This window comes from Ictidomys tridecemlineatus, chromosome 3 (genome assembly GCF_052094955.1).
Source record: "Ictidomys tridecemlineatus isolate mIctTri1 chromosome 3, mIctTri1.hap1, whole genome shotgun sequence".
Classification (NCBI taxonomy): domain Eukaryota; kingdom Metazoa; phylum Chordata; class Mammalia; order Rodentia; family Sciuridae; genus Ictidomys; species Ictidomys tridecemlineatus.
Window position 1 is genome coordinate 129,139,542 of NC_135479.1, and position 27,494 is coordinate 129,167,035.

Below are 27,494 nucleotides of genomic sequence, written 5' to 3' on the forward strand. Positions count from 1 at the left end.
TTCCTTTTGCTTCAATGACAGTTGAGCTCAGTGTGGCTCATTTTAAAAAACAACTTCCTATGGAACAGGAATTAATGGCATCTGAAACACCCTTTGTACAACAACTACCCCCACAACTAGTACTTGGGGAAATAATTATATATATACTACCTTAGAGGCTAAAAAAGAAAAAAAAAATGTTCAGCTTCTACTTTTGATGGACTAGACACATATACCTGAGTGTTCAATTGATATTAATTTAGGAGTCACTTTGGATCATGTAGTAGATGCTTTTATTTAATCTTTTCTACAAGGCCCTGTCTTGAAAAGATACGTATCATTACCCCCAGAAAGGCATAGTTATTTCTGCCAAATCACACAGCTGGTAGCAGAAATGGGCTCTGAACCTAGGTCTTCTGTCTCAAAACTCAGTGCTTTTTTCACTACAGCACAATTGGCAGATATAAAATTTTTAAATGCTGGGACTTTAGAAATGAGTTTTTTGTTTTACTTATATAAATTTTGCAAACAGGTGAGCAAAAGTTGATCAACTAACCACTTAGCAGCAATTAGTAAACTGGAATCACAGGCTACCATTTCCTAATTAAAATATTTTAGAAATGATGCCATCTCCAGAACCACAACTAGGAAGTGTTGTCCTACATATAGTCTGGCAAAAAAACACACTCACTCCTCTTGGCAATCAATAACATTGGATCATTCTGATCAAGCTTTATGCAAACTGAGCACAATGGGGGAAGTGAGCCTGCTTAAGATTATTTAACACAAACTCAGATGACTAAGACAGCTGGAAAGCCTAGGAGCCATTACTCGATATAATGGTGAGCCTGAGCTAGGGAAAAAAAAAAAAAAAATCAAGGCCTGGTTAAGATAAAAATGACATGTAAAGGTCCTGAGATTAAAATTCATTACCTGCAGATAGGTACACTGCCATGAACTGCTCTTGACCCAGAATATTCACTATGCTGGAAGAAAAGCTCCACAAAACATACATATTTGCTGCCATGTGAAATAAGGAGAAATGACTGAATGTTGACAACAACATTGGAGAACAAAGGACCTCTACAAGAGAAAGAAAAAACAGAGTCTGGTAATTGAAGAACACAAAGCCAGTAAAAATTATCTAGTTTAGAGTTCTCAGTATTATCAAATAAACACAGGAAGCAAAAACAGAGCCAGTTAGTTTTAATAAGATGATGTAAGACAGTACTTTTCAAAGTGATAAAAAGCTATCTTAATCCCTTTTCTACTTAGTAAGCAACCAATAAAAATTCTCAGTTCAACAGAGGCAAAAGTTACAAATAGAAGGAGCAAATTATTTTAATTTTAGATATAAACTTGCAGTGATCATAGATCTTAATTCATTAAAAAATATTCACTGTCTATGTTTTAGTCACCTGGGATTCAGCAATGAAAGAGACAAGGTCTTTGTGCTCTAGAAGCTGATAGTCCACCCTCCAGATTTTGTTTATAACCGTTGACAGTATCTCATATTTTTTATTTGTAGGATTTCAATTAACAAAGCATATTTATTTCATATTATCTCTACCTCAAAATCACAAATTAGACTTACTTGAGGCCGGATTGGATGTGAAGTATCTCATCATTGTCCGCTGCAGAGAAGGTACTCTCCACAAACAGAATACAAGGACATTTGCAGCTATAATACCTGCAAAACAAATACAATTTAAGGAGGTTAAAAATAAGAGAAAAGAGGCCAGGTGTGACAGCACATGCCAGTAATCCCAGCGAATCAGGAAGCTGAGGCAGGAGGATCACAAGTTCAAGGCCAGCCTCAGCAACTTAGCAAAGCCCTAAGCAACTCGGCAAGACCCTGTCTCAAAAAATAAGAAGGGTTAGGGATGTGACTCAGTTGTTAAGAGCCCCTAGGTTCAATCCCTGGCACCAAAAATAAATAAATAGGAAAGAAAATCAGATCTAAAGTTCACCCGAATACAGTGAGCTAAGGAAAGCAAATGAAATCAATGTCTATAAAGTATCCTGGTTAAGTCAGAGATTCCTGAAAAACTGCAAATGCTCTAGGAGTTAACTTCCTTCACCTAAATCCATATTTCACTTCTTCACAACAGTTTACTTTTTTCAATAAATAATGAGATCTATAATTATTGTTTGATAATGGACAATTCAGAGACAAGTAATGTACAGAATTAGGTTATCTGGCCAAGAGTAGAAAAGCTAACATCTCATCTTTTCCCATAGGGATGGCATACTTCTTAAACTTATGGTAAAAATTCAGAAATAAAAAAAGAAAAAGAGAATTCAGGGATAATCTAGAAGAATTTTGCAACTGCTTATTTGCAATGTTTACATATGGAAACTTGGCTGACTTTTTGTGCAAGAACTTATAGTGTTAGATCAATAAATTGAGTAGGTTTAACTATAAAATTAATGATTAGTCATTAATTAGGGTCAAAATCAAGTTATTCTTGAAAATTATACACTTTAAAAATGCATTTATTTTTTAAATTGCCACACTCCTTGCACAAAGTATACTATCATCTACTTGTTGATTTCGTTAAAGGACTTAAACATTGCTCATTCCTCTAATCTCTAGGCAACAGGCAAGTAGCACTTCAACTTCTTCAATGGTAAGGACTACAGCAACATTCTGATAAGAAATTTTCTTTAAAAGATACTCTTTTTAGGGTCCTTGCCAGCAGCTCTATATTTTGGAGTCACTGTTGGCTTCCACACTTGCTCATTCTGTGAGGCTCTGGGTTACCACCTGGTATTATGGTTTCTGCTCTCCCTCTTGAGTTAGGTAGAAAGGAAGATATAATTTTTCATAGATTTTTTTTTTTTTTGGTGGTGCTGGGGATTGAACCCAGGGCCTTGTGCATGCAAGACAAACACTCTACCAACTGAGCTATATCCCCAGCCCCATTTTTCATATATTTTAAGACATCATTTACCATGTAAATATCTGAAATCAGGACCATTATAGTTTAATTAGTTGAATTTTTTTTCTCTTCAATAGTACATTAAATTGCATTCAATTGAATTGATTCCATCCATTGTACCAGATGTCTCACTAATAGGCACTGCAATAGCTGTAATGCCATCTTTGGTAAATAACTAACTAGAATTCTCAAAGATGGTGAGAGGAGTAGTGTTTGTGAAAAAATGGGAAAAAGGAGTCCTGAGCAAGTCAAGGAAGAGCAAGTGTGTATCTCCTAATGAGGAACCTGCTATCTGGGATGAGGAAGTGAGCAGATTCTCCACAGATGGAGAAATGGAATCCCAGAGGAGTGTCCTATGGGAAGTGAGCCCAGTGTTGCCTAGTTTTTTTTAGTTTGTTTTGAGAGCCCTCCCTTAGGTCTAGATAATCATAGTGACTGATATTTTGGGTAAAGAAAACCTGAGAATAATTTAGCCATGACCATAAAAATGCAGGAAGTTTCCATGATCATAATGTTAGGCATCCAGGGATTAGGCATTTACTCTACAATTCAATGCAAGAGAGCAACATGAGTCCCCTGATCCCACCTGCCAGCCTAAAAAATGGCAACCACTACTCTATCTACTCTGTCAGTTCCATAAGCTACTTCCTCAAACCAGTGACAGAGCACACACAACTTCTGGAAACCATAGCACGTAGTAAAGCAGGATGCATCTCTGGATGAAGTGATTATAACAACGGAAAGATAACTACTAATATGAAGGTTAACAGTCATCAGAGTTAATACTGCAAATATAACTGCAAAAATCCTTTCTGACAAGTTACAATATAGTACTGGCACCATAGTCAAAATCTCTCATGAAGACCAGTGATCACTAAACTTCTTTGATTAGGAACACTAACAATAAACAGTTGAATATACACACCTAATATATCTATATTTAATTACAAATTATGTACATGAACCAATATAATTCATTGTAAAACAGACACACTAAGAAGAAATGAGAAAAGTAAAATGCAAGTATTTTCTTCATTGTAAACTGCATTCTAGTACCCTTTCCATCTAGTACCCTTTCCACTTTCCATTGTGATTTATTTATTTCAATCTTGGCCACCAGAGGGCTTCTGACACCAGACAAAGGGTCCTCAAGGTGGGTAATACATGGCCTGGTTCCCAGAATCAGGTAAGCACCAGAGATGTGTGGTTAAGGCAGGACCTACTGAGGGCACATTGGCTAAGAGTTAGGGGAATCCAGCAGAACCAACTCTGGCCTACTTACACTATAAATTGGGCAAGAGGTCTAACCTCTGAGGCTGTTCCCTATTCTGTAAGATGAGAACAGTAAAATCTACCTTAAAAGGTTAGATTATGATAAAATGAGAAAGTATGATTAAATATAACAGTCACACAGTGACAACACAATAAATGGAAAATACAGTAGAAAGAGAATGGTCTTTGCAGGTCTGAATCCTAGGTATGCCATTTAGTAGCTCTATTGACTGGTGGCATTTTCATCCCTTTCACTTTAGTCCCTCATCTGTAAAAAGAGACTAATACATCCTACCTCATAAAGGCTATAGTGAGGACCATAGTTACATAGTAACTCACTCACCTAGCATGCACAAGGCTCTGGGTTCAATTCCCAGCAGAAAGACTATAGTAAGGCTGAAATAAGCTACTGAGCATAGCATTAAATGCCCAAGGAGCAATGGTTCCTTTCCCCTCCTCCTCTTTTGAGAAACAGGACAGTTTAAAGTCCCTGTGTCTCCGCTTAGAAGGGGTGTTATCTGCTTCCTCCTGACTCAGTAACTTCTTGGACAAGTTACACTACTGATTCAGGAAGGTTGCTACTTTCCAGAGTCTACCCTTACCAAGAGTGATGTACTCAATTATATCATATATATAAGTGAAAACAGCCAAGTATTTTTTCTAAAAATTCTCTCCTTCATAAGTTATAAAAAATTGTGGCAAAAACTGTCAGAATCAACATTTCAGAACTCTGGAAACTAACCAAAGACTTGCAGCAAACCCAGGGGCCATTTATTTGATTCTCAGAACTAGCTTTGCAGCAATTTGCCTAGTCCCACCTCTGGCTTTTTAGCTACAGAAAGCCTTGAAAACAACCCATATTCCCAGTACAGCCCAACAAACACAAAAGGAAGCTGAGAGACCAAGCTGGAGCTCTTTCCAAGCCTTAATCTCAAAGAATAATCATAATTTGACCTGCCTGCTGATTCCCTGGAAGACCCTACTTTCAAGGCTGTCTGACTTTAAAAATGAATGGAACTGGGGCTGGGGATGTGGCTCAAGCGGTAGCGCGCTCGCCTGGCATGCGTGAGGCCCGGGTTCGATCCTCAGCACCACGTACAAAACAAAGATGTTGTGTCCGCCGATAACTAAAAAATAAATATTAGAAAAAAATTCTAAAAAAAAGAATGGAACTGTCCAAGTACAAACCTCCTTTTCCCAGAGGGCATTTATCAAAAATAATTACATGTAAATGATTTAAGTTAAAGGTTGCCTGAGATGGTAAATAACATTCAGAGCAAATAAGAGACCAAAAATCTTAAATGAAAAGCAGAGGGATGAGATTTCCATAGGATCTTTAAAAACCTCCAACATATTCCTGGAATCTAAAAGCCCACATGCAAAAAAACGACAAAATACAGGAAGATAAAGTTTGTTACTAGAGACAAAGGATATTATAAAGAATAGAAAACAAAAAAAAAAATCAATGAATCCAAAAGTTGGTTCTCTGAAACCCTAATAAGCAAAATAAGCTTTCAGCTGTAGTTAAAAAAAAAAATTTAAAAACTCAAATTACCAAAATCCAGAATGAAAGGAGAATCCTACTATTGACCTTATAGAAATGAGGATCATATGGGTTAGAGATGTATGTAGCTCAGTGGTAGAGTGAGTGCTTAGCATGTATTAGGCCTTAGTTCAATCCCAACAGACACATATACAAGACTTTAACAGAATACTATGAATAAGTATATACCAACAAATGAGATTAGATGAAACTGAAAAATTCCCAAAAATACACAACTACTAAAATTGATTCAAAAAGAAACAGAAAATCTAAATAGCTAGAAAACAAGAAAAAAAATTGAATTAGTAATCAAAACTTACCACAAAAAAATAAGCCAGAACTAAATGGCTTCATTGATATTGAGTTTCCCAGGGCTGCTATGACAAATTATCACAAGCTCAGGGGCTTAACATACAGAAATTTATTCTCTTATATTTCTGGAGACCAAAAGTCTGAAGTCAAGGTAACAAGATGTCAACAGTCATGTTTCCTTCTGAATGCTTTAGGGAAGAATCCTTTCTTTCTTTCTTTCAGCTTCTAGTGGCTCCTAAAATTCTTAGCATTGCTTGGCTTATAGGTGCAAAAATCTGATCCCTGCCTCCATCTCTTCACAAGGGATTTTTTTTTTAAAGTCTTTACACTCTTCTAAGGACATGAGTCATTAGTTTTGGAGTCCACTCTAATATGATCTCATTGTAACTATACCTACAAAGCCCTTATCTCAAACAAGGTAACATTCTGTGGTTCTGGGTGGACAAGACTTTTTGGAGGTGTGGGGAGACACTATTCAATTTACAATAGATGAATATCAAAGAAAGGTGAAATTAACACCAACCATTCTCAAACCCTCCTTAAAAAAAAAAGGGGGAAAGAACGTCTTCTGAGTCATTCTATGCAGCCAGTATTACATTGATATCAAAACCAAAGATATCACAAGAAAACTATCAACATTGCTTCATGAATATTTATACTAAAATTCTAGAGGAAATGTTAACAAATCCAGCAACATATAAATCATGATCAAATGGAATTTGTCACAGGAATGGAAAGCTGCTTCAACGTGTGAAAAATCAATCAATGTAATACTTCATATTAACAAAGTTAGAGGACTCAATTACTGGCTTCAAAACTTACAACACAAACTTAACAGTAATCAAGACAGTGTAATACTAGTGTAAGGACAGACATACAGAAAACGAAATAGAATCGACACACCAGAAATAAACCCACACAATCATGGCCAATTGGTTTTTGACTAATGTTCAAAGGTAACTCATGGGGAAAGTATAGTTTTTTCAATAAATGTTGATGAGGCAAGTGGATATTCATAAATAAAAGACTGAATCTGGACTTCGACCTTACAGCAAATACAAACTAACTCAAAATGTATCAAAGACCTAAATATAAGAGGGAAAACTGTAAATCTTAGCAGAAAATATAGGTTATGAATCTTTGTGGCCTTGAATTAAGCCAATTCACAATTAAGCCACATATTATGTGATTCCGTTTATATGAAATGTCCAGAACAGGCAAATCCATAGAAAAACAGATTAGTGGTTGCCTAGAGCTGAGGAGAATGAGGAATGACTGATAATGGATAAGGAAAATGTTTGGGATAATGAAAATGTTTTGGGATTAGAGAGATATACAACCTTGTGACTGTAATAAAGACCATACTTGTTGGTGAATTAAAGATATAAGAGTTATATTTCAATTTTTAAAAAAGTGACACACTGATCTGGGAAACACTTGGTTCAGCAACCTCTAGTCTTGTGGCCCAGAGAAAGCAGTGCAACCTCTTTTCTTTTCCTTTAAAAAAAAAAACAAAAAAAACTTACTATCCCACTTGAAGTCCAATAGCTAAGCACAGGATACCTTCTGTTTCTGGGGTGAGCCAATTCACCCCTCCACAGCTCCGCAACCTGAGGAGGCTGCTAACTGACCCCAGATCTGCCATCCAGAAAGTGACAAGTATGAATATCCATAGCAGCCAAAGAATGAGCTTAAGCAACCCCCAAATCCAATTCACAGGAATCAGGCAAGTACAGGAGTCAACTTGTTAGCTTCACTTAGTGGCTACAATTTCTCTTTCTAGGCAGCATCCACAAAACTAGAGGACTCAATTACTGGTTTAACTGAATAAGGTCAAGGCCCATAGTTACTTGGAATCAAGAGGAAACTCGGACTATCCATATTCCATCCTCCCATGGGATGAAGACAAAGTTCAAAACTAATATGGGAAAACAGAAACTAATATGGGACAAATTCCCCCCCCCCTCTCTCACACACACACACACACACACACACACACACACACACACACACATATATAGGCAAAGACCCCATATTGCTAACCATAAAAGGAGTTATCATTTCTCTGCATTCTCCCTGTAGATGAGCATATCTAATCAATCCCTGTGAGCAACTTTAAGAAATTAATCTGACCTATATATACTCTATACATTGTTGGACATTCAAATTGGCGTAGAACTTCTTTTAAAATACAAAATTTTGAATGTATATACTGAGTACTTTTGACTCAGCATTCTATCTTCAGTAACTCATCCTAAAAATACACCTGCACAAGGCTGCAAAGGATATGAAGCATATCCACTGTAGTATTACTTATAAAAGCAAAGATTAAAAACAACCTAAGTATACATTAATAAAAAAAATGTTAAATAATATTCATCCATATGGAATGCTACAATGACATTAAAAAAGAATAAGGCTGGAGTATAATTTCCATTTCTTGATTTGGATGCTGGTTATTATGGACATGTTCAGTTTATGAAAATTATAATTCAATATATTTGTACACAACTCTATGTACATTAATCTTCAATAAAATATACAAAAGAATGCAACAGATCTATTTGTTTTGATATGAAATGTTCTTTAAAGTATTAAGTGAAAAAAATCAAAGTAGAAAAGATGCATTATATATCACAATTTATGTTTTGAACTTCAGATAGATATAAATGCTTACATATAAAAACATTATTTGTGAGAATACAAAAGCAATTAATGAGGTGGTGATTATTATGAGAAGGAAACTGTTTTCATCTGTTACTATGTATACCTATTCATCTTATAATGACAAATCAAACCCAGGAAGTCAAGAAGGGCTCCCTTTCCCCCCTGGGTACCAGCTTGATGACTTGGAACACTATTGAAATTTGGGCTTTTAATCAGTACCCAGATACCTGGGATGGGGCGAAACTGTAGTAATTACAACAACTGTGATTTGTTATAGTAGAAAGTGATAGGTTGTAATAAAAAGCACATTATTTGAATTATGAAGTATGTTTGATTCCCATATCCACCCTTCTTTTTTTTTTCCTCACCTAAATAATAAATTTTATTCTTTTAAAACTCCTGGTTAAGAAGATGAAAGAACAAAGGTTTTCTTTTCTTTTTTTTTTGTGGTGCTGGGGAATTGAACCCAGGGTCTTGTGCATGCAAGGCAAGCACTCTACCAACTGAGTTATATCCCCAGCTTCCCCATATCCACCCCCTTCTAAGAAGTCTGTGAACTCAGACTGTTATTTAACCCATCTGAGCCTCAGTTAGTCTACCTGAAAAATGAGGATACTATTAACAAGGTTCTTATGATGATTCATAACCATAACACTTTACAGCACATAAAGCACCTAGGATAGTACTGGAAGCAATAGGAGGCACTCAGTATTAGTTGTGTCCTTTCTTTCCCAGAGATAACTTGTCTGAAGACTAGGGAGCCGGGAATTACAGAAAAGTAGTAACTGATGAAAAAGTTAAGAAGAACTAGAAGATCAAGGAAAACACTACCTCACCAGCAATCTCATTAATAAGAAAGAGATTTTGGCCTGGGAACTTAAAAACCTTAAAAAGGTAAAAGGAGAAAGAAAATTGAACTAAAACCCAATAATTTGATGGAAAAAAGCATAGCAAAGAAAAAATAAAGAGACTTCAGAGACTGGGGCAGAGGGGGTTGAGGGGTTGAGGGCCTTAAGGCAAGCAGTGCCTAAACTTTGGAGTTGACAAAAGATATGGACTTCTCCTCATTGTGCCCACTTTGATCAAAAACAATACCTGAACTGAATCTTTCTCCTGAATTCCAAAATAGGCAGCATTCTGCTGAAAGAACAGGAACCTAGCAAGGCCCTCAAAGGCAACTCTGAAAACCAGAAAGGCTGGACAAAATATTCTCCTTGGAGGCTGCCTGGGGACTTTACAGATCAGGTCAGAACAGGCAACCAGTGAAATACAAAAGCACAGACAAGTCTCACTTTGAAAACTGCTACCTTGTGCTCTTGACCCTAAAAATACCAAGAGCTTACAAAATCTTCTTTCTAATTAATACAAAGTTTGGGGGCATAGTTCTGTATAACAATTAAGACCATGAAAAAAAATCCCATAACCAAATAAAAAAGAATTAAAACCACATCTTTAAAAAGTGAAATCTCAAGGACAGACAAAATAGAACACTAAAGACTCCAAACCTAACATGATATACAAGGGAGGTTTTTCACTGTACCATGGACTCCACTTTATCAATGAAATAAATTACAAGTATCCCTCACTATCAGAATAAATTATCTAAATTTAGAACTAAAAAAAAGAAAATTGATAAATTTAGAGTCACGCCTTACTATCAAAACTCCAGAACCAAATACATTTGGACAAAATGCTTTGCTGTCTGAACCTACTAGATCCCAAAATCTTGCTGTCCAAATTCAGAAGCCCAAGAGATTCAGATTGCAAGAAATCCTTATGTGAAGTGCTTGGTGTCATCACAGAAATCTTTAATAACCTACTAGGTCTTTCATGCTGCCAACTGTCTAGAGATAAATATTATGGAGCAAAGTTCTGGTCTCAGATATTGAAAGTTCTAGGTAAGAATTTTGGTTCTTTAAAAATGACCGGAAGAATGGGCTAGGGCTGTAGCTCAGTGGTAGAGTGCCTGCCTTGTGTGAGGCACTGAGTTCGATCCTCAGTATCACATAAAAATAAATAAATAAAAGATATTGTGTCCATCTACAACTAAAAAAAATTTTAAAAAATACAAAAAGAAGAACATGCACATTACCATCTATAATCCTAGGGAAAAAACTGAACAGAGTAAATCTATCACTCCTTACTCAGTGATGAGCTGAGTCAGCCTCACTTAGGATCAGTCTGAGTAGCAACTGAGAAAGCTAAGCAAGGAAAGCTGGACTGTCACCTCTAATGGAGACAACATATTATTAAAGCACCAGTTTATCCTTGAGAATTGTAGTCTATAGTTAACAGATGTTGTAAAGCTACACTACTACTAGAGAAGTATGAGGCAATGTGAAACAGCTCAAATTGTTTCCTCATCTTTTAAATGTCTCTTGAATAATGTGTCAATTCAAGATCTTTAGCAGACCATTCACATTTATGTTATTCAAAGCACTTTATACTCAAGTTGCTAGTTTTATCACAACTATACTATATTCCTGACGACAAATTGCTTTAAAAAAAAAAAAAAAAACCCATAAGGCTAGAGGGTAGAACTCTGATTTTCAAAAACCTCCCAATTGGCTTCTTTGAATAACTATTTACTGGCATGACAAAGACTTTAAATTCTGAGTCCATGTTTCTTTTTTTTTTTTTAGTTTTCAGCAGACACAACATCTTTGTATGTGGTGCTGAGGATCGAACCCGGACTGCACACATGCTAGGCAAGCGGACTACCTACGGCTTGAGCCACAACCCCATCCCTGAGTCCATGTTTCTTCATGTGAAATGGCAGAAAACCTTTACAAGTGCCCTCAAAGAATAAAAGGTATTAATTTCAAGATATTACAAAATGCTTTGAAAATACTGAAGGAAATCAAAATTTTGTTATCCTAAGAAAATTCTGTTACTTCCAGAAAACTTGGAAACAAATATATGAATCTCAGTCAAGAGAGAGAGATTTCTGTGAAGTAACTATTGACACTCTGGAGTCCATACTCTGTGAAGGTGTGGCAATATACTTTGAAACATCTCAATCTATTGGTTCAAAATGCCATTCAAGGGCTGCATCCTAGGACACCTTGAAGACACTGATCACTCCCTTGTAGTAGAGAAGAAGATGCTGACCCACCATCCTATCATCCGAATCGGCTGGAAGGAACCACCAGATGACGTTCACCTTCTGGCTAAGAGAAGTCACGTGGCCTCGAGGCTCTGAAAGTGAAGGAAACTTTCAGGACTACAAAATGTATCCAATCAAAAATAAAAATAAGACCGACTCCGCCCACCAGCAGACACCCACCGAAGTCAGGCTCAGCCCAGCTCCGCCTCACTGACCTGCGCGAAAGCTGGGGCCCAAGGTAGGCCCGAGTCCCTCCCATCATTGGCAGACACCTGCCAGAGACCTGCCAGAGCTCAGGCAGGGCCCAGACTCTACTCGCTGACCTATGAGCAGGGCCCAGGGTAAGCTTGGGCCCCCCCCCACCACCACCACCACCTGGGAGCCCAAATCTAATTTGAGATTCTGCAGCCATCCTCATAGCCTTCCCCATGTAGTAGCCTCTACCTTGGGACAACAGACAGAGCCTAGAAGCAGCTGCATCTTGGAGCAGGCATCCCAAAGCCAGTGTAAGGCCCACCCTTTCAGCCCCATCTCTGTTGCATCCATCTTGGGGCACCTCCACTGGTATCTGGAGTTACCTCCTGCTATTGCCATGACGACCTATAGTTGCAGTAGCATCCATCCTGGGACACCGGCAGAGTCTGGAAGCCCAACGCCAAGGTGAGGTACAGATAATCTGTACAGATACTACAAGATTATAGGGTAGAAACTGTAATACCTCACATCCACACTGCAAGAAAGGAAATCACATAGACAACATGAAAAAACAAGGGAGGAAAATGCCCCAAACCAATTAGGACACAATAACAGAACCCATGGGCAGTCCAGTTGATGAAATGTCAGAGAAAGAATTCAGAATGTTCATAATTAAAATGATCTATGAATTAAAGAATGACCTAAATGAGCAAATACAGGCAAAAATTGATCACTCCAACAAAGAGATAAGAGCGCAAATACAGGCAACTACTGACAACACCAATAAACAGATAAAGGAACAAATACTGGCATCCATTGATCACTCTAACAAAGAGATAAGGAAGCAAATACAAGTAGCAAAAGATTACTTCAAGAAAGAGAGATTCTGAGAAAAAAAATCAGAAATCCTTGAAATAAAGGAAACAATAAACCAAACAAAAAACAATAGAGGGCTGGAATTGTGGCTCAGTGGTAGAGTGCTCGCCTAACATGCATGAGGCATTGGGTTCGATCCTCAGCACCACATAAATGTAAAATAAAGATATTGTGTCCACCTAAAACTAAAAAATATTAAAAAGAAAAAACAATAGAAAGCATCACCAATAGACTAGATCACCTGAAAGAGAGATTGTCAGATAATGAAGACAAAGTATACAATCTGTAAAATAAAGTTGACCACATAGTGAAGATGGTAAGGAACCATGAGCAGAACATCCAAGAATTATGGGATAGCATCAAAAGAGCAAATCTAAGAGTTATTGGGATAGAGGAAGGCACAGAGATTCAAACCAAAGGAATACACAATCTCTTCAATGAGATAATATCAGAAAATTTCCCAAACATGAAGAATGAATTGGAAAATCAAATACTAGAGGCTTATAGGACACCAAATATACAAAATTACAACAGATCTATACCAAGGGACATTATAATGAAAATATCTAGCATACAGAATAAGGATAGAATCTTAAAGGCCACCAGAGAGAGGATCAGATAACATATAGGGGATACCAATTCCTTTCTCAGCAGATTTTACAACCCAGACCCTCAAAGCCAGGAGATCCTAGACCAATTTGTATCTCAGCTGATTTTACAACCCAGACCCTCAAAACCAGGAGATCCTGGAATAACATATACCACACCCTGAAAGAAAATGGATGCTGGGCTGGGGTTGTAGCTCAGAGGTAGAGTGCTTGCCTAGCACAACAAGTGAGGCCCTGGGTTCTATCCTCAGCACCGAATAAAAATAAATAAAACAAAGGCATTGTGTCCAACTACAACTAAAAAATAAATAAACAAAAATGGCTGGGAATACAAATCATGTCTCAATAATAACCCTGAATGTTAATGTTAATGTTAAATTCACCAATCAAAAGACATAGACTGGCAGATTAGATTAAAAAAAAAAAAAAAAAAGACCCAAGGATATGCTGCCTCCAAGAGACTCATCTCACAGGAAAAGACATCCACAGACTGAAGGTGAAAAGTTGGGAAAAATCATACCACTCTCATGGACTGCGGAAATAAGCAGGGGTTTTCATATCAAATAAAATAGACTTCAAGCCAAAGTTAATCAAAAGAGATAAAGAAGAATATTTCAGGGCTGGGGATGTGGCTCAAGCGGTAGCGCGCTCGCCTGGCATGCGTGCGGCCCGGGTTCGATCCTCAGCACCACATACCAACAAAGATGTTGTGTCCGCCGAGAACTAAAAAATAAATATTAAAAATTCTCTCACTCTCTCTTTAAAAAAAAAAAAAAAAAAAAAAAAAAAAAAAAAAAAAGAAGAATATTTCATACTGCTTGAGGGAACTATTCATCAACAAGACATACAATTATAAATATCTATGTCCCAACAATGGAGCATCTGCATTCAAACAAACTCCTCTTAGGTTCAAGAGTCAAATAGACCACAACACAATAATTCTGGGTGACTTTTAACACACCTCTTTCACCATTGGATAGATCTTCCAAACAAAAGCTGAATAAAGAAACTGTAGAACTCAATAGTACAATCAACAACTTAGACTTAACTGACATATATAGAATATTTTATCTTTCAACAAGCAAATATACTTTCTTTTCAGCAGCACATCTAAAACAGACCATATATTATGCCACAAAGCAACTCTTAGCAAATAAAGTAGAGATACTACCCTGCATTCTATCAGATCATAATGGAATCAATGATAAAATAAAAAATAAGAGCTATTCCAACACCTGGAAACTAAATAATTTGTTACTGAATGAACAATGGGTTGCAAAAGACATCAAGGAGATCAAAAAATTCTTGGAGGTAAATGAGAACACACATAGGACATATTGAAATCTCTGGGATACCATGAAGGCAGTACTAAGAGGAAACTTCATTGCATGGAGTTCATTCCTTCAAAGAAGAAAAAAAATCAACAAATACATTACTTAACATTATATCTCAAAGACCTAGAAAAAGAACAAATGAACACCAAAAGCAGAAGACAAGAAGTTATTAAAATCAGAGCTGAAATCAATGAAATTGAAAAAAAAGAAACAACTAAAAAAATTGGCAAAACAAAAAGCTGGTTCTTTGAAAAAATAAATTAAATTGACGTACCCTTAGCCATGTTAATGAAGAGAAGGAGAGAGAAAACTCAAATTACTAACATACATGATAAAAAAGGAAATATCAGCAGACCCTACAGATATACAAAAGATAATTAGAAATTATTTTGAAATAAAATAGAAAATATCAAAGGCATAAACAAATTTCTAGAGTCATATGATTTGCCCAAATTGAATCAGGATGATATATACAATTTAAACAGATCAATTTCAAGATAAAAGAGAAGACACCATCAGAAGCCTACCAACCAAGAAAAGCCCAGCACCGGATGGATACAAGACCTTTAATGAAGAACTAACACCGATACTCTTCAATTTATTTCAAGAAATAGATAAAGAGAGTATACTTCCAAACTCATTCTATGAGGCCAATATCACCCTGATTCCAAAACCAGGCAAAGATACATCAAAGAGAGAAAACTTCAAACCAACATCTCTAATGAACATAGATGAAAAAATTCTCAATAAAATTCTGGCAAATCAAATACAAAAACATATCAAAAAGACAGACACCACGATCAAGTGAGCTTCATCCCAGGGATGCAAGGTTGGTTCAACATACAGAAATCAATAAATGTAATCCATCACATCAATAGACTTAAAGAGAAGAACCACATGATCATCTCAATAGATGCAGAAAAAGCATTTGACAAAATACACCACCCCTTCATGTTCAAAACTCTAGAAAAACTAGGGATAACAGGAACATATCTCAAGATTGTAAAAGCTATCTATGCTAAGCTCCAGGCCAATAACACTCTAAATAGAGAAAAACTGAAGGCATTCCATCTAAAAACTGGAACAAGACAGGGATGCCCTCTTTACCATTTCTATTTAACATAGTTCTTGAAACACTGGCTAGAGCAATTAGATGAAAGAAATTAAAGGGACACAGATAGGTAAAGAAGAACTCAAATTAGCACTATTTGCCGTCAATATGATTCTATACCTAGAAGACCCAAAAAATTCCACCAGAAAACTTCTGGAACTAGTAAATGAATTCAGGAAAGTAGGAGGATACAAAAATCAAGAACCATAAATCAAAGGCATTTCTGTATATCAATGACAAATCCTCTGAAAGGGAAACGAGGAAACTACCCCATTTACAATATCCTCAAAAAATTAAAATAAAATACTTGGGAATCAACAAAAGAGGTGAAAAACCTCCACAACAAAAATGCAGAATGCTAAAGAAAGAAAGAAGAACTTAGAAGATGGAAAAAATCTCCTTTGTTCTTGAATAGGCAGAATTAATATTGCCAAAATGACCATACTACCAAAAGCACTATCTAGATTTAATGTAATTCCAATCAAAATCCCAATGATATTCCTCAAAGAAATAGAAAAAGCAGTCATGAAATTCATCTGAAAAAATAAGAGACCCAGAATAGTTAAAGCAATCCTTAGCAAGAAAAGTGAAGCAGATGGCATCACTATACCAGACCTTAAACTTACTACAGAGCAACAGTAACAAAAACAGCACGGTATTGGCACCAAAATAGACTGGTAGACCAATGGTAGAGGACACAGAGACTAACCCACATAATTACAATTATCTTACATTAGACAAAGGCACCAAAAACATACATTGGAGAAAAGATAGCCTCTTCAACAAATGGTACTAGGAAAATTGGAAATCCATATGCAACAAAATGAAATTAAGAAATTAAACCCCTATCTCTCACCATGCACAAAACTCAGAGTGCATCAAGGATCTAGAAATTAAACCAGAGACACTGTGTCAATTAGAAGAAAAAGTAGGCCCAAATTCTCCATCATGTCAGAGGCCCCGATTTCCTTAATAAACTCATATAGTGCAAGAATTAAAATCCAGAATCAATAAATGAAATGGATTCAAACTAAAGAGCTTCTTCTCAGCAAAAGAAACAATCAGTGAGGTGAACTGAAAGCCTACAATGTGGGAACAAATTTTTATCACACACACATCAGATAGAACACTAATCTCTAGGATATATAAAGAACTCAAAAATCTTAACACCAAAACCCAAATAACCCAATCAATAAATGGGCCAAGGACCGGAACAGATACTTCTCAGAAGGTGATATACAATCAATCAACAAATATATGAAAAAATGTTCAACATCTCTAGCAACCACAGAAATGCAAAGATTTCATCTCCAGTCAGAATGGCAGCTATTAAGATGAACAACAAGTATTGGCGAGGATGTGGGGAAAAGTCACACTCATACACTGCTGGTGGGACTGCAAATTTGGTGCAGCCAATATGGAAAAGCAGCATGGAGAATCCATGGAAAACTAGGAATGGAACCACCATTTGACCCAGCTATCCCACTCCTCGGTCTACACCCAAAGGACTTAAAAACAGCATGCTACAGGGACACAGCCACATCAATGTTTGTAGTAGCACAATTCACAATAGCTAAACTGGAACCAAGCTAAATGCCCTTCAGTAGATGAATGGATAAAGAAAACATGGTATATATACACAATGGAATATTATTCAGCATTAAAAGAGAATAAAATCATGGCATTTGCAGATAAATGGGTGGAGTTAGAGAATATAATACTAAGTGAAGGTAGCCAATCCCAAAAAAAACAAATGCCAAATGTTTTCTTTGATTTAAGGCTACTGATTCTTAATGTGGTAGGGGAGGCATGGGAAGATTAGATGAACTCTAGATAGAGCAAAGGGGAAAAGTGGAGGGAGGGGAAGGAAGGGGGCTTAGGGGTAGGAAAAAACGGTGGAATGAGATAGACATTGTTATCCTAAGTATATGTATGAAGACACAAATAGTATGATTCTACTTTGTGTACAACTAGAGATATTGTGCTTTTGGGATGGGGATATGGCTCAAGCTGTAGCGCGCTCGCCTGGCATACGCAGGGCGCTGGGTTCGACCCTCAGCACCACATAAAAATAAAGATGTTGTGTCCACCGAAAACTAAAAAATAAATATTAAAAATTCTCTCTCAAAACAAATTGTGCTCTATATGTGTAATATGAATTGTAATGCATTCTGCTGTCATATATAACAAATTAAAATTTAAAAAATAAAAAACAAAGATACCATTCAACATTCAAACAGATTTTAATTGATTGCCTCTAGTGTAATATATGTGCTAAGTGCTATAACAAAATGGAAAAATCAAATCACTTGTCCTCAATATCCTTACATTTCTCTCAAGGTTGTTACATGTATAAGGCAGGAGGTGTTAAAAATGACAAAAACTGCAATGAGTTCAGGAAAAGAGAAAGCAAAAATTAAGGCTTCCAGATAGAGAAAATAGTCTGAAAAAAGGAAGATAAACATACTTTCTCTACTTAGGTAGATACTAATAAGTGACTAAAGGCAATATTTTGCTATTCTCTACAATATTTTTTTTCCTATCTCCTCTGAAATAACTTACAAATCCACTTTCCCAAATTAGTCACATAGGGCTAAAAAATATTGTACAAATGTTAAAGAGCTAGATCTATCTTTCCATAAAAATTTACAAAGAAGAAAAATTAAATAATCATAATGACATGCATTGCGTGTTTACATTTAAAGAGGGTCTTATAAATAGCAAAGGTGGAATAGATTGAAAATTGGCTTTAGAATGAGACACTGCATTCTGAAACTCAGCCCTACTATTTATTAACAGTTTGACTTTCAAACAGTTCCTTCTCTGAAAGTTGGTTTCCTTTCTATAAAAATGGAGACAACTACCCTATAAGCAACCCTGCAAGATAAGGAGATAATATGCATAAAGCACACAATATATAGAAGGTACTTTTATCAATGTCTACTTTAACTTATTAAATAGGGGAAGTAATAATTACTCATGAGCTATGCTACAAGGAAAGATTCTATAACAAACTAATCATTTTGTCAGTATCATATTAGACAAAATTCAAAAATACGTGACCCAGAAAGTCATGAAAACCCTCATGCAAACTAGTTTTTTGCGCTCTTACATCTGCCTATAGGTACAGACTCTGAATGTCTTCTAAACCACTGGTGAGCATGTATGAAAGCCATTGCCTGTGACATACTGTACCTTTTGATTTGATTTCTCTTCCCTTGAATGGCTAAAACGTGTAAGCTAACACAAACCTGTCACAGTCCGTTGGCCATCACTTAGGTTATTCCACCACTTGTTAATCTAAAACAGAAGGAAAATTGCATATCACCGCACGTGAAACACTTTTAGGCTACGAAAATGAAAATCCAGAAAGGAAATGCCTGTGTATGAAAGAGGGATTCTTGAGGCTGGGGCTATCGCTCAGTGGCAGAGCACTTTCCTATCATGTGTGAGGCACTGGGCTCGATCGCTCAGTGGCAGAGCACTTTCCTATCATGTGTGAGGCACTGGGCTCGATACTCAGCACCACATAAAAATAAATAAAATATAATGACAACACACACTACAAAATAAATAAATAAATAAGGCATGTTGTCCATCTACTACTACAAAACAAAGTTAAAAAAAAAAAGAGGGACTACTCATTTGCAAAATAATCACAATGTAATACAATGGAAAAAGCATGTGTTTTAGTCAGATTACATTCTCAACACAGTCACTGACCAGACATTTTACTTCTTAGCTTTGGTTTCCTGATATATACATGGGACAATAATAGATATCAAGCAGCATTGCCAGGAGGAATATCAATAATGTGAAGCAACTAGCTACACTATCAGATATAGACAGGCACTGAGTGATTATTCACCAAGGGCCTATTGAGTTTTAAAATTCCAGCTGAGGCCAGTTTTAAAATTCTAGTGACACATGCCTGTAATTCCAGAGACTCAGGAGGATCATAAGTTCAAAGTCAGTCTCAGCAATTAACTGAGAACTTCAGCAACTTAGTAAGATCCTGCCTTTAAATAAAAAGAACTGGGAATATAGTCCAGTGGTAAACTCCCCTGGGTTCCACCCTAGTACCATCAGAAAAAAAAAAAAAAAAAATCTATTTAGGCAGGGTGGTATGTACCACGCTGAGGAAAGAGGAATACTTGAGACCAAGAGCTTGGGGCCAGCCTGAAACATACATTGAGATCTGGTCTCAAATAAATAAATAAATAAGATAAAAATAAAATCCTGAGAATATTTTGTGGCAAAATTGCTATTTTTCTTAAAAGATATAATAATGGCATTGAAGTTCAGAAAAAGATATAAGAATCCTAAATTTTTAAAGATATACACTGAAATTTTTATTGTTGAAATATGCCTAAGACTTGCCAGGGGCAGTGGTGCATGCCTGTGTTCCCAGCAACTCAGGAGCTTAAGGCAGAAGGATTCCAAATTTGAGGGCCCTCTTGGCAACCTAGCAAGACCCTGTCTCAAAATAAAAAATAAAATGGGCTGAGAAGTTAGTTCAATAGCAGCACTCCCCTGTGTTCAATCTCCAGTACTGCAAAACAAATGAAAAAATAATAATGCAGTGAGGGAGAGGAAATGAAAGGGAAATAGATGTATAACAAAATTGGCACTGTTAGTAACCACTGAAGTTGGACAATGGTGGTATGTAATACTTTTCTATTTTTGTATATGTGTATAATTTTCCATGATTAAAGTTTTAAAATAAGAAAACACATTCTAATTATAAAATTGAACTAGATTTTGTTATAGAAAAAAACTCAGGATAAAAAAAATTACTGTTCAGTATGTATGTGATTCCATTTCTGTAATTATAATAAATTTGTGCATGAGTTCCCAGACCTTATTCACTGCACAGGCAGTGGTGTGAATGGGGTCCCAGAATCTTGCTTTGCTGCCCAGGCTGTCTAAAACTTTTATTTTCCATCTTAAATTCATGTATTGTAACAGTTTTCTTTAATGGGCATGAATTTTATGTATCACAACCTATCATTTAGCTATTATAAAAATCTATTTTGGACTAAGATTATATATATATTGCTTATGCTATTTTTCACCTTTTTTTCCATGAAATATTTCCATCATAGTGAATCTTTTTTTTAAATTAAATACCTTTCAAAAATTATTTAATTTTTTTTTAATGTGGTGCCGAGAATCAAACCCAGTGCCTCACACATGCTAGGTAAGTGCTCTACCACTGAGCCACAACTCCAGCCCCTATTTTTCACCATTTTAAAGAAACATTTGGGGGCTGGGGTTGTGGCTCAGTGCTAGAGCACTTGCCTAGCACATGTGAGGCACTGGGTTCAATTCTCAGCACCACATATAAATAAAGGACCATCAACAACTAATATTAAAAAAAAAAAAAATTGAAGTACACTTGGACATTAAAACTTCACACACAGAGACATGTGGGAAACCTCTAGCTTTTGAAGGGATCTGGGGTTATGTAATGTCTGTTTTACAATCCTCTTGAATATTATACTGAATAAAAATCTGCTAGTTATTGTTTTCACCTGCAAATATTATCACTGTTCTGCCATAAAGCCTCTCTGAACCTATGGAGAAACAGAGAAATGATTCCTTCTCCCTAAATATGAAAACCTCAAACTGTCATTAGTAAAAAGAAAATCCAAGATTTTTCTTCTCAGGCTCTCATCAACCAGCATCAGATTGTCTCAAATTAAAAAAAATAAAACAAAATTTAAAAAGACTGGGGATGTAGCTCAGTGGTAAAGTGCCCCTGTGTTCAATCATCAGTACTGCCAAAAAAAAAAACAAAAAAAAAACAGAGAGAAACAAATCATTCAGAGGACTGAGGGGCCACCATGTGCATATTAAAAAATAAATAGAAGCCAGATATGGGGTGCATACCTATAATCTCAGCGGCTGGCGGGGCTGAGGCAGGATGATCGCAAGTTCAGAACCAGCCTCAGAAATGAGGAAGCACTAAGCAACTCAGTGAAACCCTGTCTCACAAAATAGGGCTGGGGATGTGGTTCAGTGGTCAAGTGCCTCTAAGTTCAATCCCTGGCACTCCCTTCCCCAAATAAATAAATAGAAATCTCTGTAAGTTCTATAGTTGCACCTCTGTGTTGTATCCCATACTAAGTAGAGTCAGAAACACTCAACAGTGGGGATTTTACCTTAGAAAGCTCTTCAAAATCCAGTTAGTTGGTGACTCTACCCCTAAGGCATGTATATTTTGAATAACTCCTCTGATTTTGATACACACACTGAAGTCATCCAGCAAGGTGATACAAGTAAAATAATGGGCCTTATACTGTAGTAGGGCTGAGATGAGGCCCCAATACATTAATTTTTAACAACTATCTGTGGTGAATTTGATGCATATGAGTAGAAGGAAAAAATTCTTGGAACACTATCAAATACAACACTGCCAGACAGACAACACATTAATAATACTTACTGTGGTAAAAGGACTTTAAAGAAGAATGTTAAGTACACTGTCTTAACATCTATGGATAGAATATAACCATTATCTAAAAAAGACTTCATAAATAACCAGACTTCAAAAATTGTGGTTAACTATAACAAAGAAAGTAAAGTTTATATTTACCTCCTTTCTGAGGTCTCCTTCTTTTTGTGGTCTTATACTATCCAACCAATCAGCTTTTATACCATCGAAATAACTCTGGACTCTGGACTTCAGTGATTCATATTGCCAAATAGCAGCTGATCCAAATGCACAGCCTGTAAACTATATAAAATTAAATGTAATACAAAATAACTAATAGGGAAATAGGTCTCTATATAATTCCAAGGAAAATATTTTGCTTTTACAAACCAATAGAAGGAACATCTGGCACAGTAAAAAACTATCAGGTGACAAGAACATTTTACTGTTTTCCATTTTGTTAACTTCGTAAGACCTTAAGGCCTGTTTCCAGTAACAAATCTCCAGATGAATTCAAAAATTCACATTGTATCTTTTGAAATGCTATGCCAAATAGGAAGGCCCATAAATTTCTTCTCTAAAACTTATATACTGACTGAGGCAGATCCTAAAAGCAATTATTAGGGGGCTGGGGTTGTGGCTCAGTGGCAGAGGGCTCGCCTAGCACATGTGAGGCCCTGGGTTCAATCCTCAGCATCATATAAAAATATGTAAATAAAAGGTATTGTGTCCATGTATAACTAAAAACAAATTTTTAAAAAGCAATTATTAAATCCATTCTGTAATCAGAATTCATGAGCCCAGCTACCCAGATCCTTTTGATATCGTCCTCCCCACACACAATATGTTCTTACTCTAAAGGAACTCAACCAGATTGATAGTACTTGAACATTACACTGGAAATAAGCTATGTAAGAAACTTCCAGTGATATGAACTCTTACCCCAACAGTGAAAAAAAAAGGTTTTATGAGAGTCCTTATAGGATAGGGAGAAGGATAAAAGACTGTTTCTTCTACTGGAGGGATCAAAGCACTTCTCTTGTATGCTTCACCACTTGATCCTGTGTCAGATCTTCGAGGTTCAACCTTCCTGGGAGCTTTTCTGAATCCACATTTTTGCTGAATAAAGAAGTTAAACCTGTGAGGGAAATATCATATTAGAAACAGAGTGGGATCTAGCAAACATATACAAGCTTCTACTTGGCCTGCATTATTACCACTTCAGTTTATCCTCACTCCACTGTCAGGACTCCTAACTCAGGTAGAAATCAAAATCATAACATTTACCTTTTTTGGAATAGAAGAGATACAAACTACAGCAACTTTAGAGGGTACTTCCATCAATCAACAAAACCTACATTAGTCATTGGTAATTTCCCCATATACATAGCATCTGTTTGATTTTACATGCTTTGAAGACTTGTCTGTTCTTCAGACAAGTTCTCCAGAAGACAGCATTGGAAGTACTGTACTTCACTTCTGCATGACATCTGCTAAAAAAAGTAGCACTCTGGAATTGTTTTAGTTAAGTCTTTTAGATATAACATTTATTGTCATCGTGGATCAGGTATTATCAGTTGTCAAGTATTATCAGTTCTGAATAAATAAATTTTTAATAAACATTTTTTAGTTGTTGATGGATCTTTATCTTATTTTATATACAGTGCTGAGAATCGAATCTAGTGCCTCACACATGCTAAGCAAGTACTCTACCACTGAGCCACAACCCCAGCACTGAAGAAATAAATTTTGAAGAGATATAGGAGAAAATGCATCTTATGAAATGTTACAATAAAGCCTAGTGTTGACTTTTGACTATTAGGAGTTTTTTTTTTTTTTTAACAGTGGAGGCCTGTAGGCAAAGATATTCAGTGATTAAGGGACCTACATATACCATATAGCTTTTCTTCCAAATATAAGAGAAAGTCCATTTTAAAAGTCTCTTAAATATTTTCAATAGTTTCTGAATTATCTATAGGAAGCTCTTAAATGTTTGATATGGTCTACCATTAAATCCAGGTCATATTTTACATCAAAATTTATGATAAGCAAAGCCAAGTTACTTGACCTTTGATCTGTCAAAGCGTTCTTCAAATATGTTTTGAGATGCTTTTGTACATTTTCATAGTGCTCATTCTCAACCTTCATTGCAGGCATATGTACTAGGAAGAAACATGACATCAGGCGATGGAGGGCCTCATAAACGGTAGATGGAAGCTTTATATCTTCCTTCTGTGTTTCCATTTGATTCTTCAACAGTGAAGTTTGGCTGAAGAGCATGTCAGGATAAGGCAAGTCATTTTTGTATACATAAGCTCCTCTGATGTATTGAATTTAAGCTATCCCATTACTGAAGGTACCAGAGATAAGGCACTCTTCTGAAAAGATCTCTTTTAAGTTCCTGAATGATGTGCTCCACTGTTGGAACATTACAGTTTCTTTATAGTAACTTTCAGAGGTTAGTTAAGTTTCCAAGTTACCCTGCCAACACCTACAAAATTTCCCAGGGAGTTTCATTTGAATATTGTTTGGTTGCCAAATTTGTTGCTTCCTCAAACCAAAACTATGATAAACTTCAATATTTTCCATGACTTCCTGAGTCAATGTAGCATTGTATTCAAGCTGGGAGCAAAGACTATATCAGAGGTTTGTCCCTGGAGGTTTTTCCCCAAAGGCTCTTGTAAAAGATAAAACATTTTTTTTAAAACAGCAAATGGTAACAATGAAATAAAAATCTCTTACTACACAACAGAGTACAGATGCTCAGCCAGCTATACAGTTATTCCACCTAATATTTGTGTTACTACATAGACAACATCTAAACATAAAACAAACATTTGCAGGTTGGGGCTGTGGCTGTAGCTGTAGCTCAGTAGCAGAGTGCTTGCCTAGCAAGTGTGGGGTACTGGGTTCAAGCCTCAGCACTACATAAAAATAAACAAATAAAGGCATTCTGTCCATTTACAACTACCAAAAAAAAAACCCACTTACCCAAGGCCCACTAAAATTGCAAAAGGGCCAGGCACAGTGGCACACACCTATAATCTCAGTGGCTTGGGTGGCTGAGGCAAGGAGAATCACAATGCCAAAGCCAGTCTCAGCAACTTGGTAAGGCCCTAAGCAACTCAGTGAGACCTTATCTCTAAAATTCAACTACAACTAAAAAATAAATATTTAAAATATATATATATATATAAAAGGATTAGGCACCCCTAGGTTTAATCTCCAGTAGCCCCCCAAAAATTTCAAAAACATCACACCAGCCTGTCCACTGAGAATGGCAAATTTCCTTCAATTCTTTACCAGTTTCCTCACTATTCTGAAAAAGAACAGAAATTGCATTGTCAAGTTCTAAAAGAGTTGTGGATGAGAAAAAGACTTTTCTTCATTATTCCTAATGCAATAGATAGCCCCAGGGGCACTGATTTTACAAACCACATGTTTAAGAGCAGAGTGTGTAGATAGCTTGGGGATATTTCTCGAAAAGTCTTGAAGCAGCAACTTTCATTTTGGAATAGAATTTGCTAGAAACAATGTAAGCCTGGCCATGACAATACTCCATATGTAGTCCCCACTTCTCAGTTATCATAGTGTGAAATTTCACAGCCAAAATTTCTTCATTAACTTCCTAAGGCAGTAAGACCACAAATTCCATTCATTTTATGAGATTTATCTACAGACCTTACCAACACAGGAAGGTGCTCTTCCCCTCCTACATCCACACCTCATAATGGAAAAAACTAGAAAAAATCCCGGAGGGTTACTTCTCGAATGCTGCTTACAGATCTTTAACATGTGTTTCTGCTATTTTTGAACATAACAATGTGTTAATCATAGTAGTCTCAAAGTGCTTTCTCAGGACCTCGTCGCTACAATTTATTTGGTACTCCTGCAGTGGCTAAATGTTATGAGGAGTGAAGAGACTTTCTGGGATTTCATCAGCCTTATGCCCATCTAGAGGTATGTTTTGTTTTCTCATAAGAATCAAAATTTCAAATAAAGACTTTTGTTTACCTCTTTAAGGACTAAAGGCAAAATGTCTTCAGCCTGCTTATCACCCCCTTCTTCTGCACTGGAGTTCTGAGCATTGCTATTGTTTATGTTTTTGTTCTTTGCTCACAAGTTTCATCATTTTTTTGTTTTGTTTTGGTGTCCTGGTTTTATCACTCAATTCTTTTATTGTTTTCTGTGTCTACTATGTGAATTGCTCAAATGACTGGTTAGATCAAATATTGCTAGTATTGCATTATCTAAAAAAAAAAAAAACTGTCCTATAAGGACTCTCCCAAGTATCTGCTTCAATTAATTTTTTAAATTTATAATATGGTGCTGGGATTGAACCCAGGGCCTTGTACATCTGAGGCACCCCACCCCCATGCTTCAATTAATTTTGAGAAAGAAAATAACCCAATCATTTAGTTTTCTGATGCCTCTGTAAAATGCATAGTTCTATAAATCAGAAGTCTCAAAGTGTTTTGGCACATAATTGAAAACTACTTAGCTAATCAGTGCCGCAGTCTGGCTGGGCACAAAATAACCGAGCCGCCACAAAGCCTTTTAGGTTCAAACAGCAACTCTTTATTCCCGAACTCTCACCGGCACTCTACACACACTTTCCGGGAACACACTCCCTCCACCGGGAATTCTCTCAGAACCCGGAGAGAACTCAAAAGTAGCCTGCTCCCAAGGCAGCAGGATCTACCCTAATCCGGGAGCAGGGTCACCTTTCAACCATTCCCTCTGGCAAAAATGGCAGGTGTCATTCCGTCTAAACTGTGGCTCTCAACAAATCAGGTGTTTTTATCTTTCATGTCAGCTTTCCTACAATTCTCCCAATTCTGGCACCTGGCCTGATTCCACAGGAACCTAAACAAGGACCCAAAAGGATTGCATGTAAGAGTTTTCTTCCATGTGCAGTCTGCAGTCTGGAACAGAGTAGTTTCACAGAAGTACCTCACCTCCCCACCTCTTCAGGGCAGCCTGCCAGCCCACCCATACCTATAGGCAGGGGAGGGAAGCCAGGCCAACCGGCCAGCTTCTTATAGCACTCCCTTACTTTAAAACCAATATATTCACATGGAAACTAACTCACTGGCTTCTACAAACAGTTCCA

The 27,494-nt window shown here is 36.6% G+C and overlaps 1 protein-coding gene and 1 non-coding gene across 6 annotated transcripts in view; both read right to left on the reverse strand.

The window, feature by feature from the left end:
• Window positions 1–27,494, reverse strand: part of Parl (presenilin associated rhomboid like) — a 47,366-nt gene that overhangs the window by 13,010 nt on the left and 6,862 nt on the right. Inside the window, exons 2-7 of one of the 5 annotated variants that reach the window (XM_013361060.4) lie at window positions 24,450–24,650; window positions 23,324–23,519; window positions 22,544–22,684; window positions 19,197–19,245; window positions 1,574–1,669; window positions 913–1,062 (exon numbers count right to left, since the gene is read on the reverse strand). In XM_013361060.4, coding sequence (XP_013216514.2) covers window positions 913–1,062; window positions 1,574–1,669; window positions 19,197–19,245; window positions 22,544–22,684; window positions 23,324–23,519; window positions 24,450–24,650 — 833 coding nt within the window. Of the gene's footprint in view, window positions 1–912; window positions 1,063–1,573; window positions 1,670–11,830; window positions 11,926–12,399; window positions 12,677–19,140; window positions 19,246–22,543; window positions 22,685–23,323; window positions 23,520–24,449; window positions 24,651–27,494 lie in introns of those variants that run through there. The other 4 variants (XM_005331063.4, XM_078043785.1, XM_078043787.1 and 1 more) reach the window with 4 other exon arrangements.
• Trnaa-ugc (transfer RNA alanine (anticodon UGC)) lies at window positions 2,825–2,897 on the reverse strand. The gene has a single exon. It is a non-coding gene; the product is annotated as a tRNA-Ala (tRNA).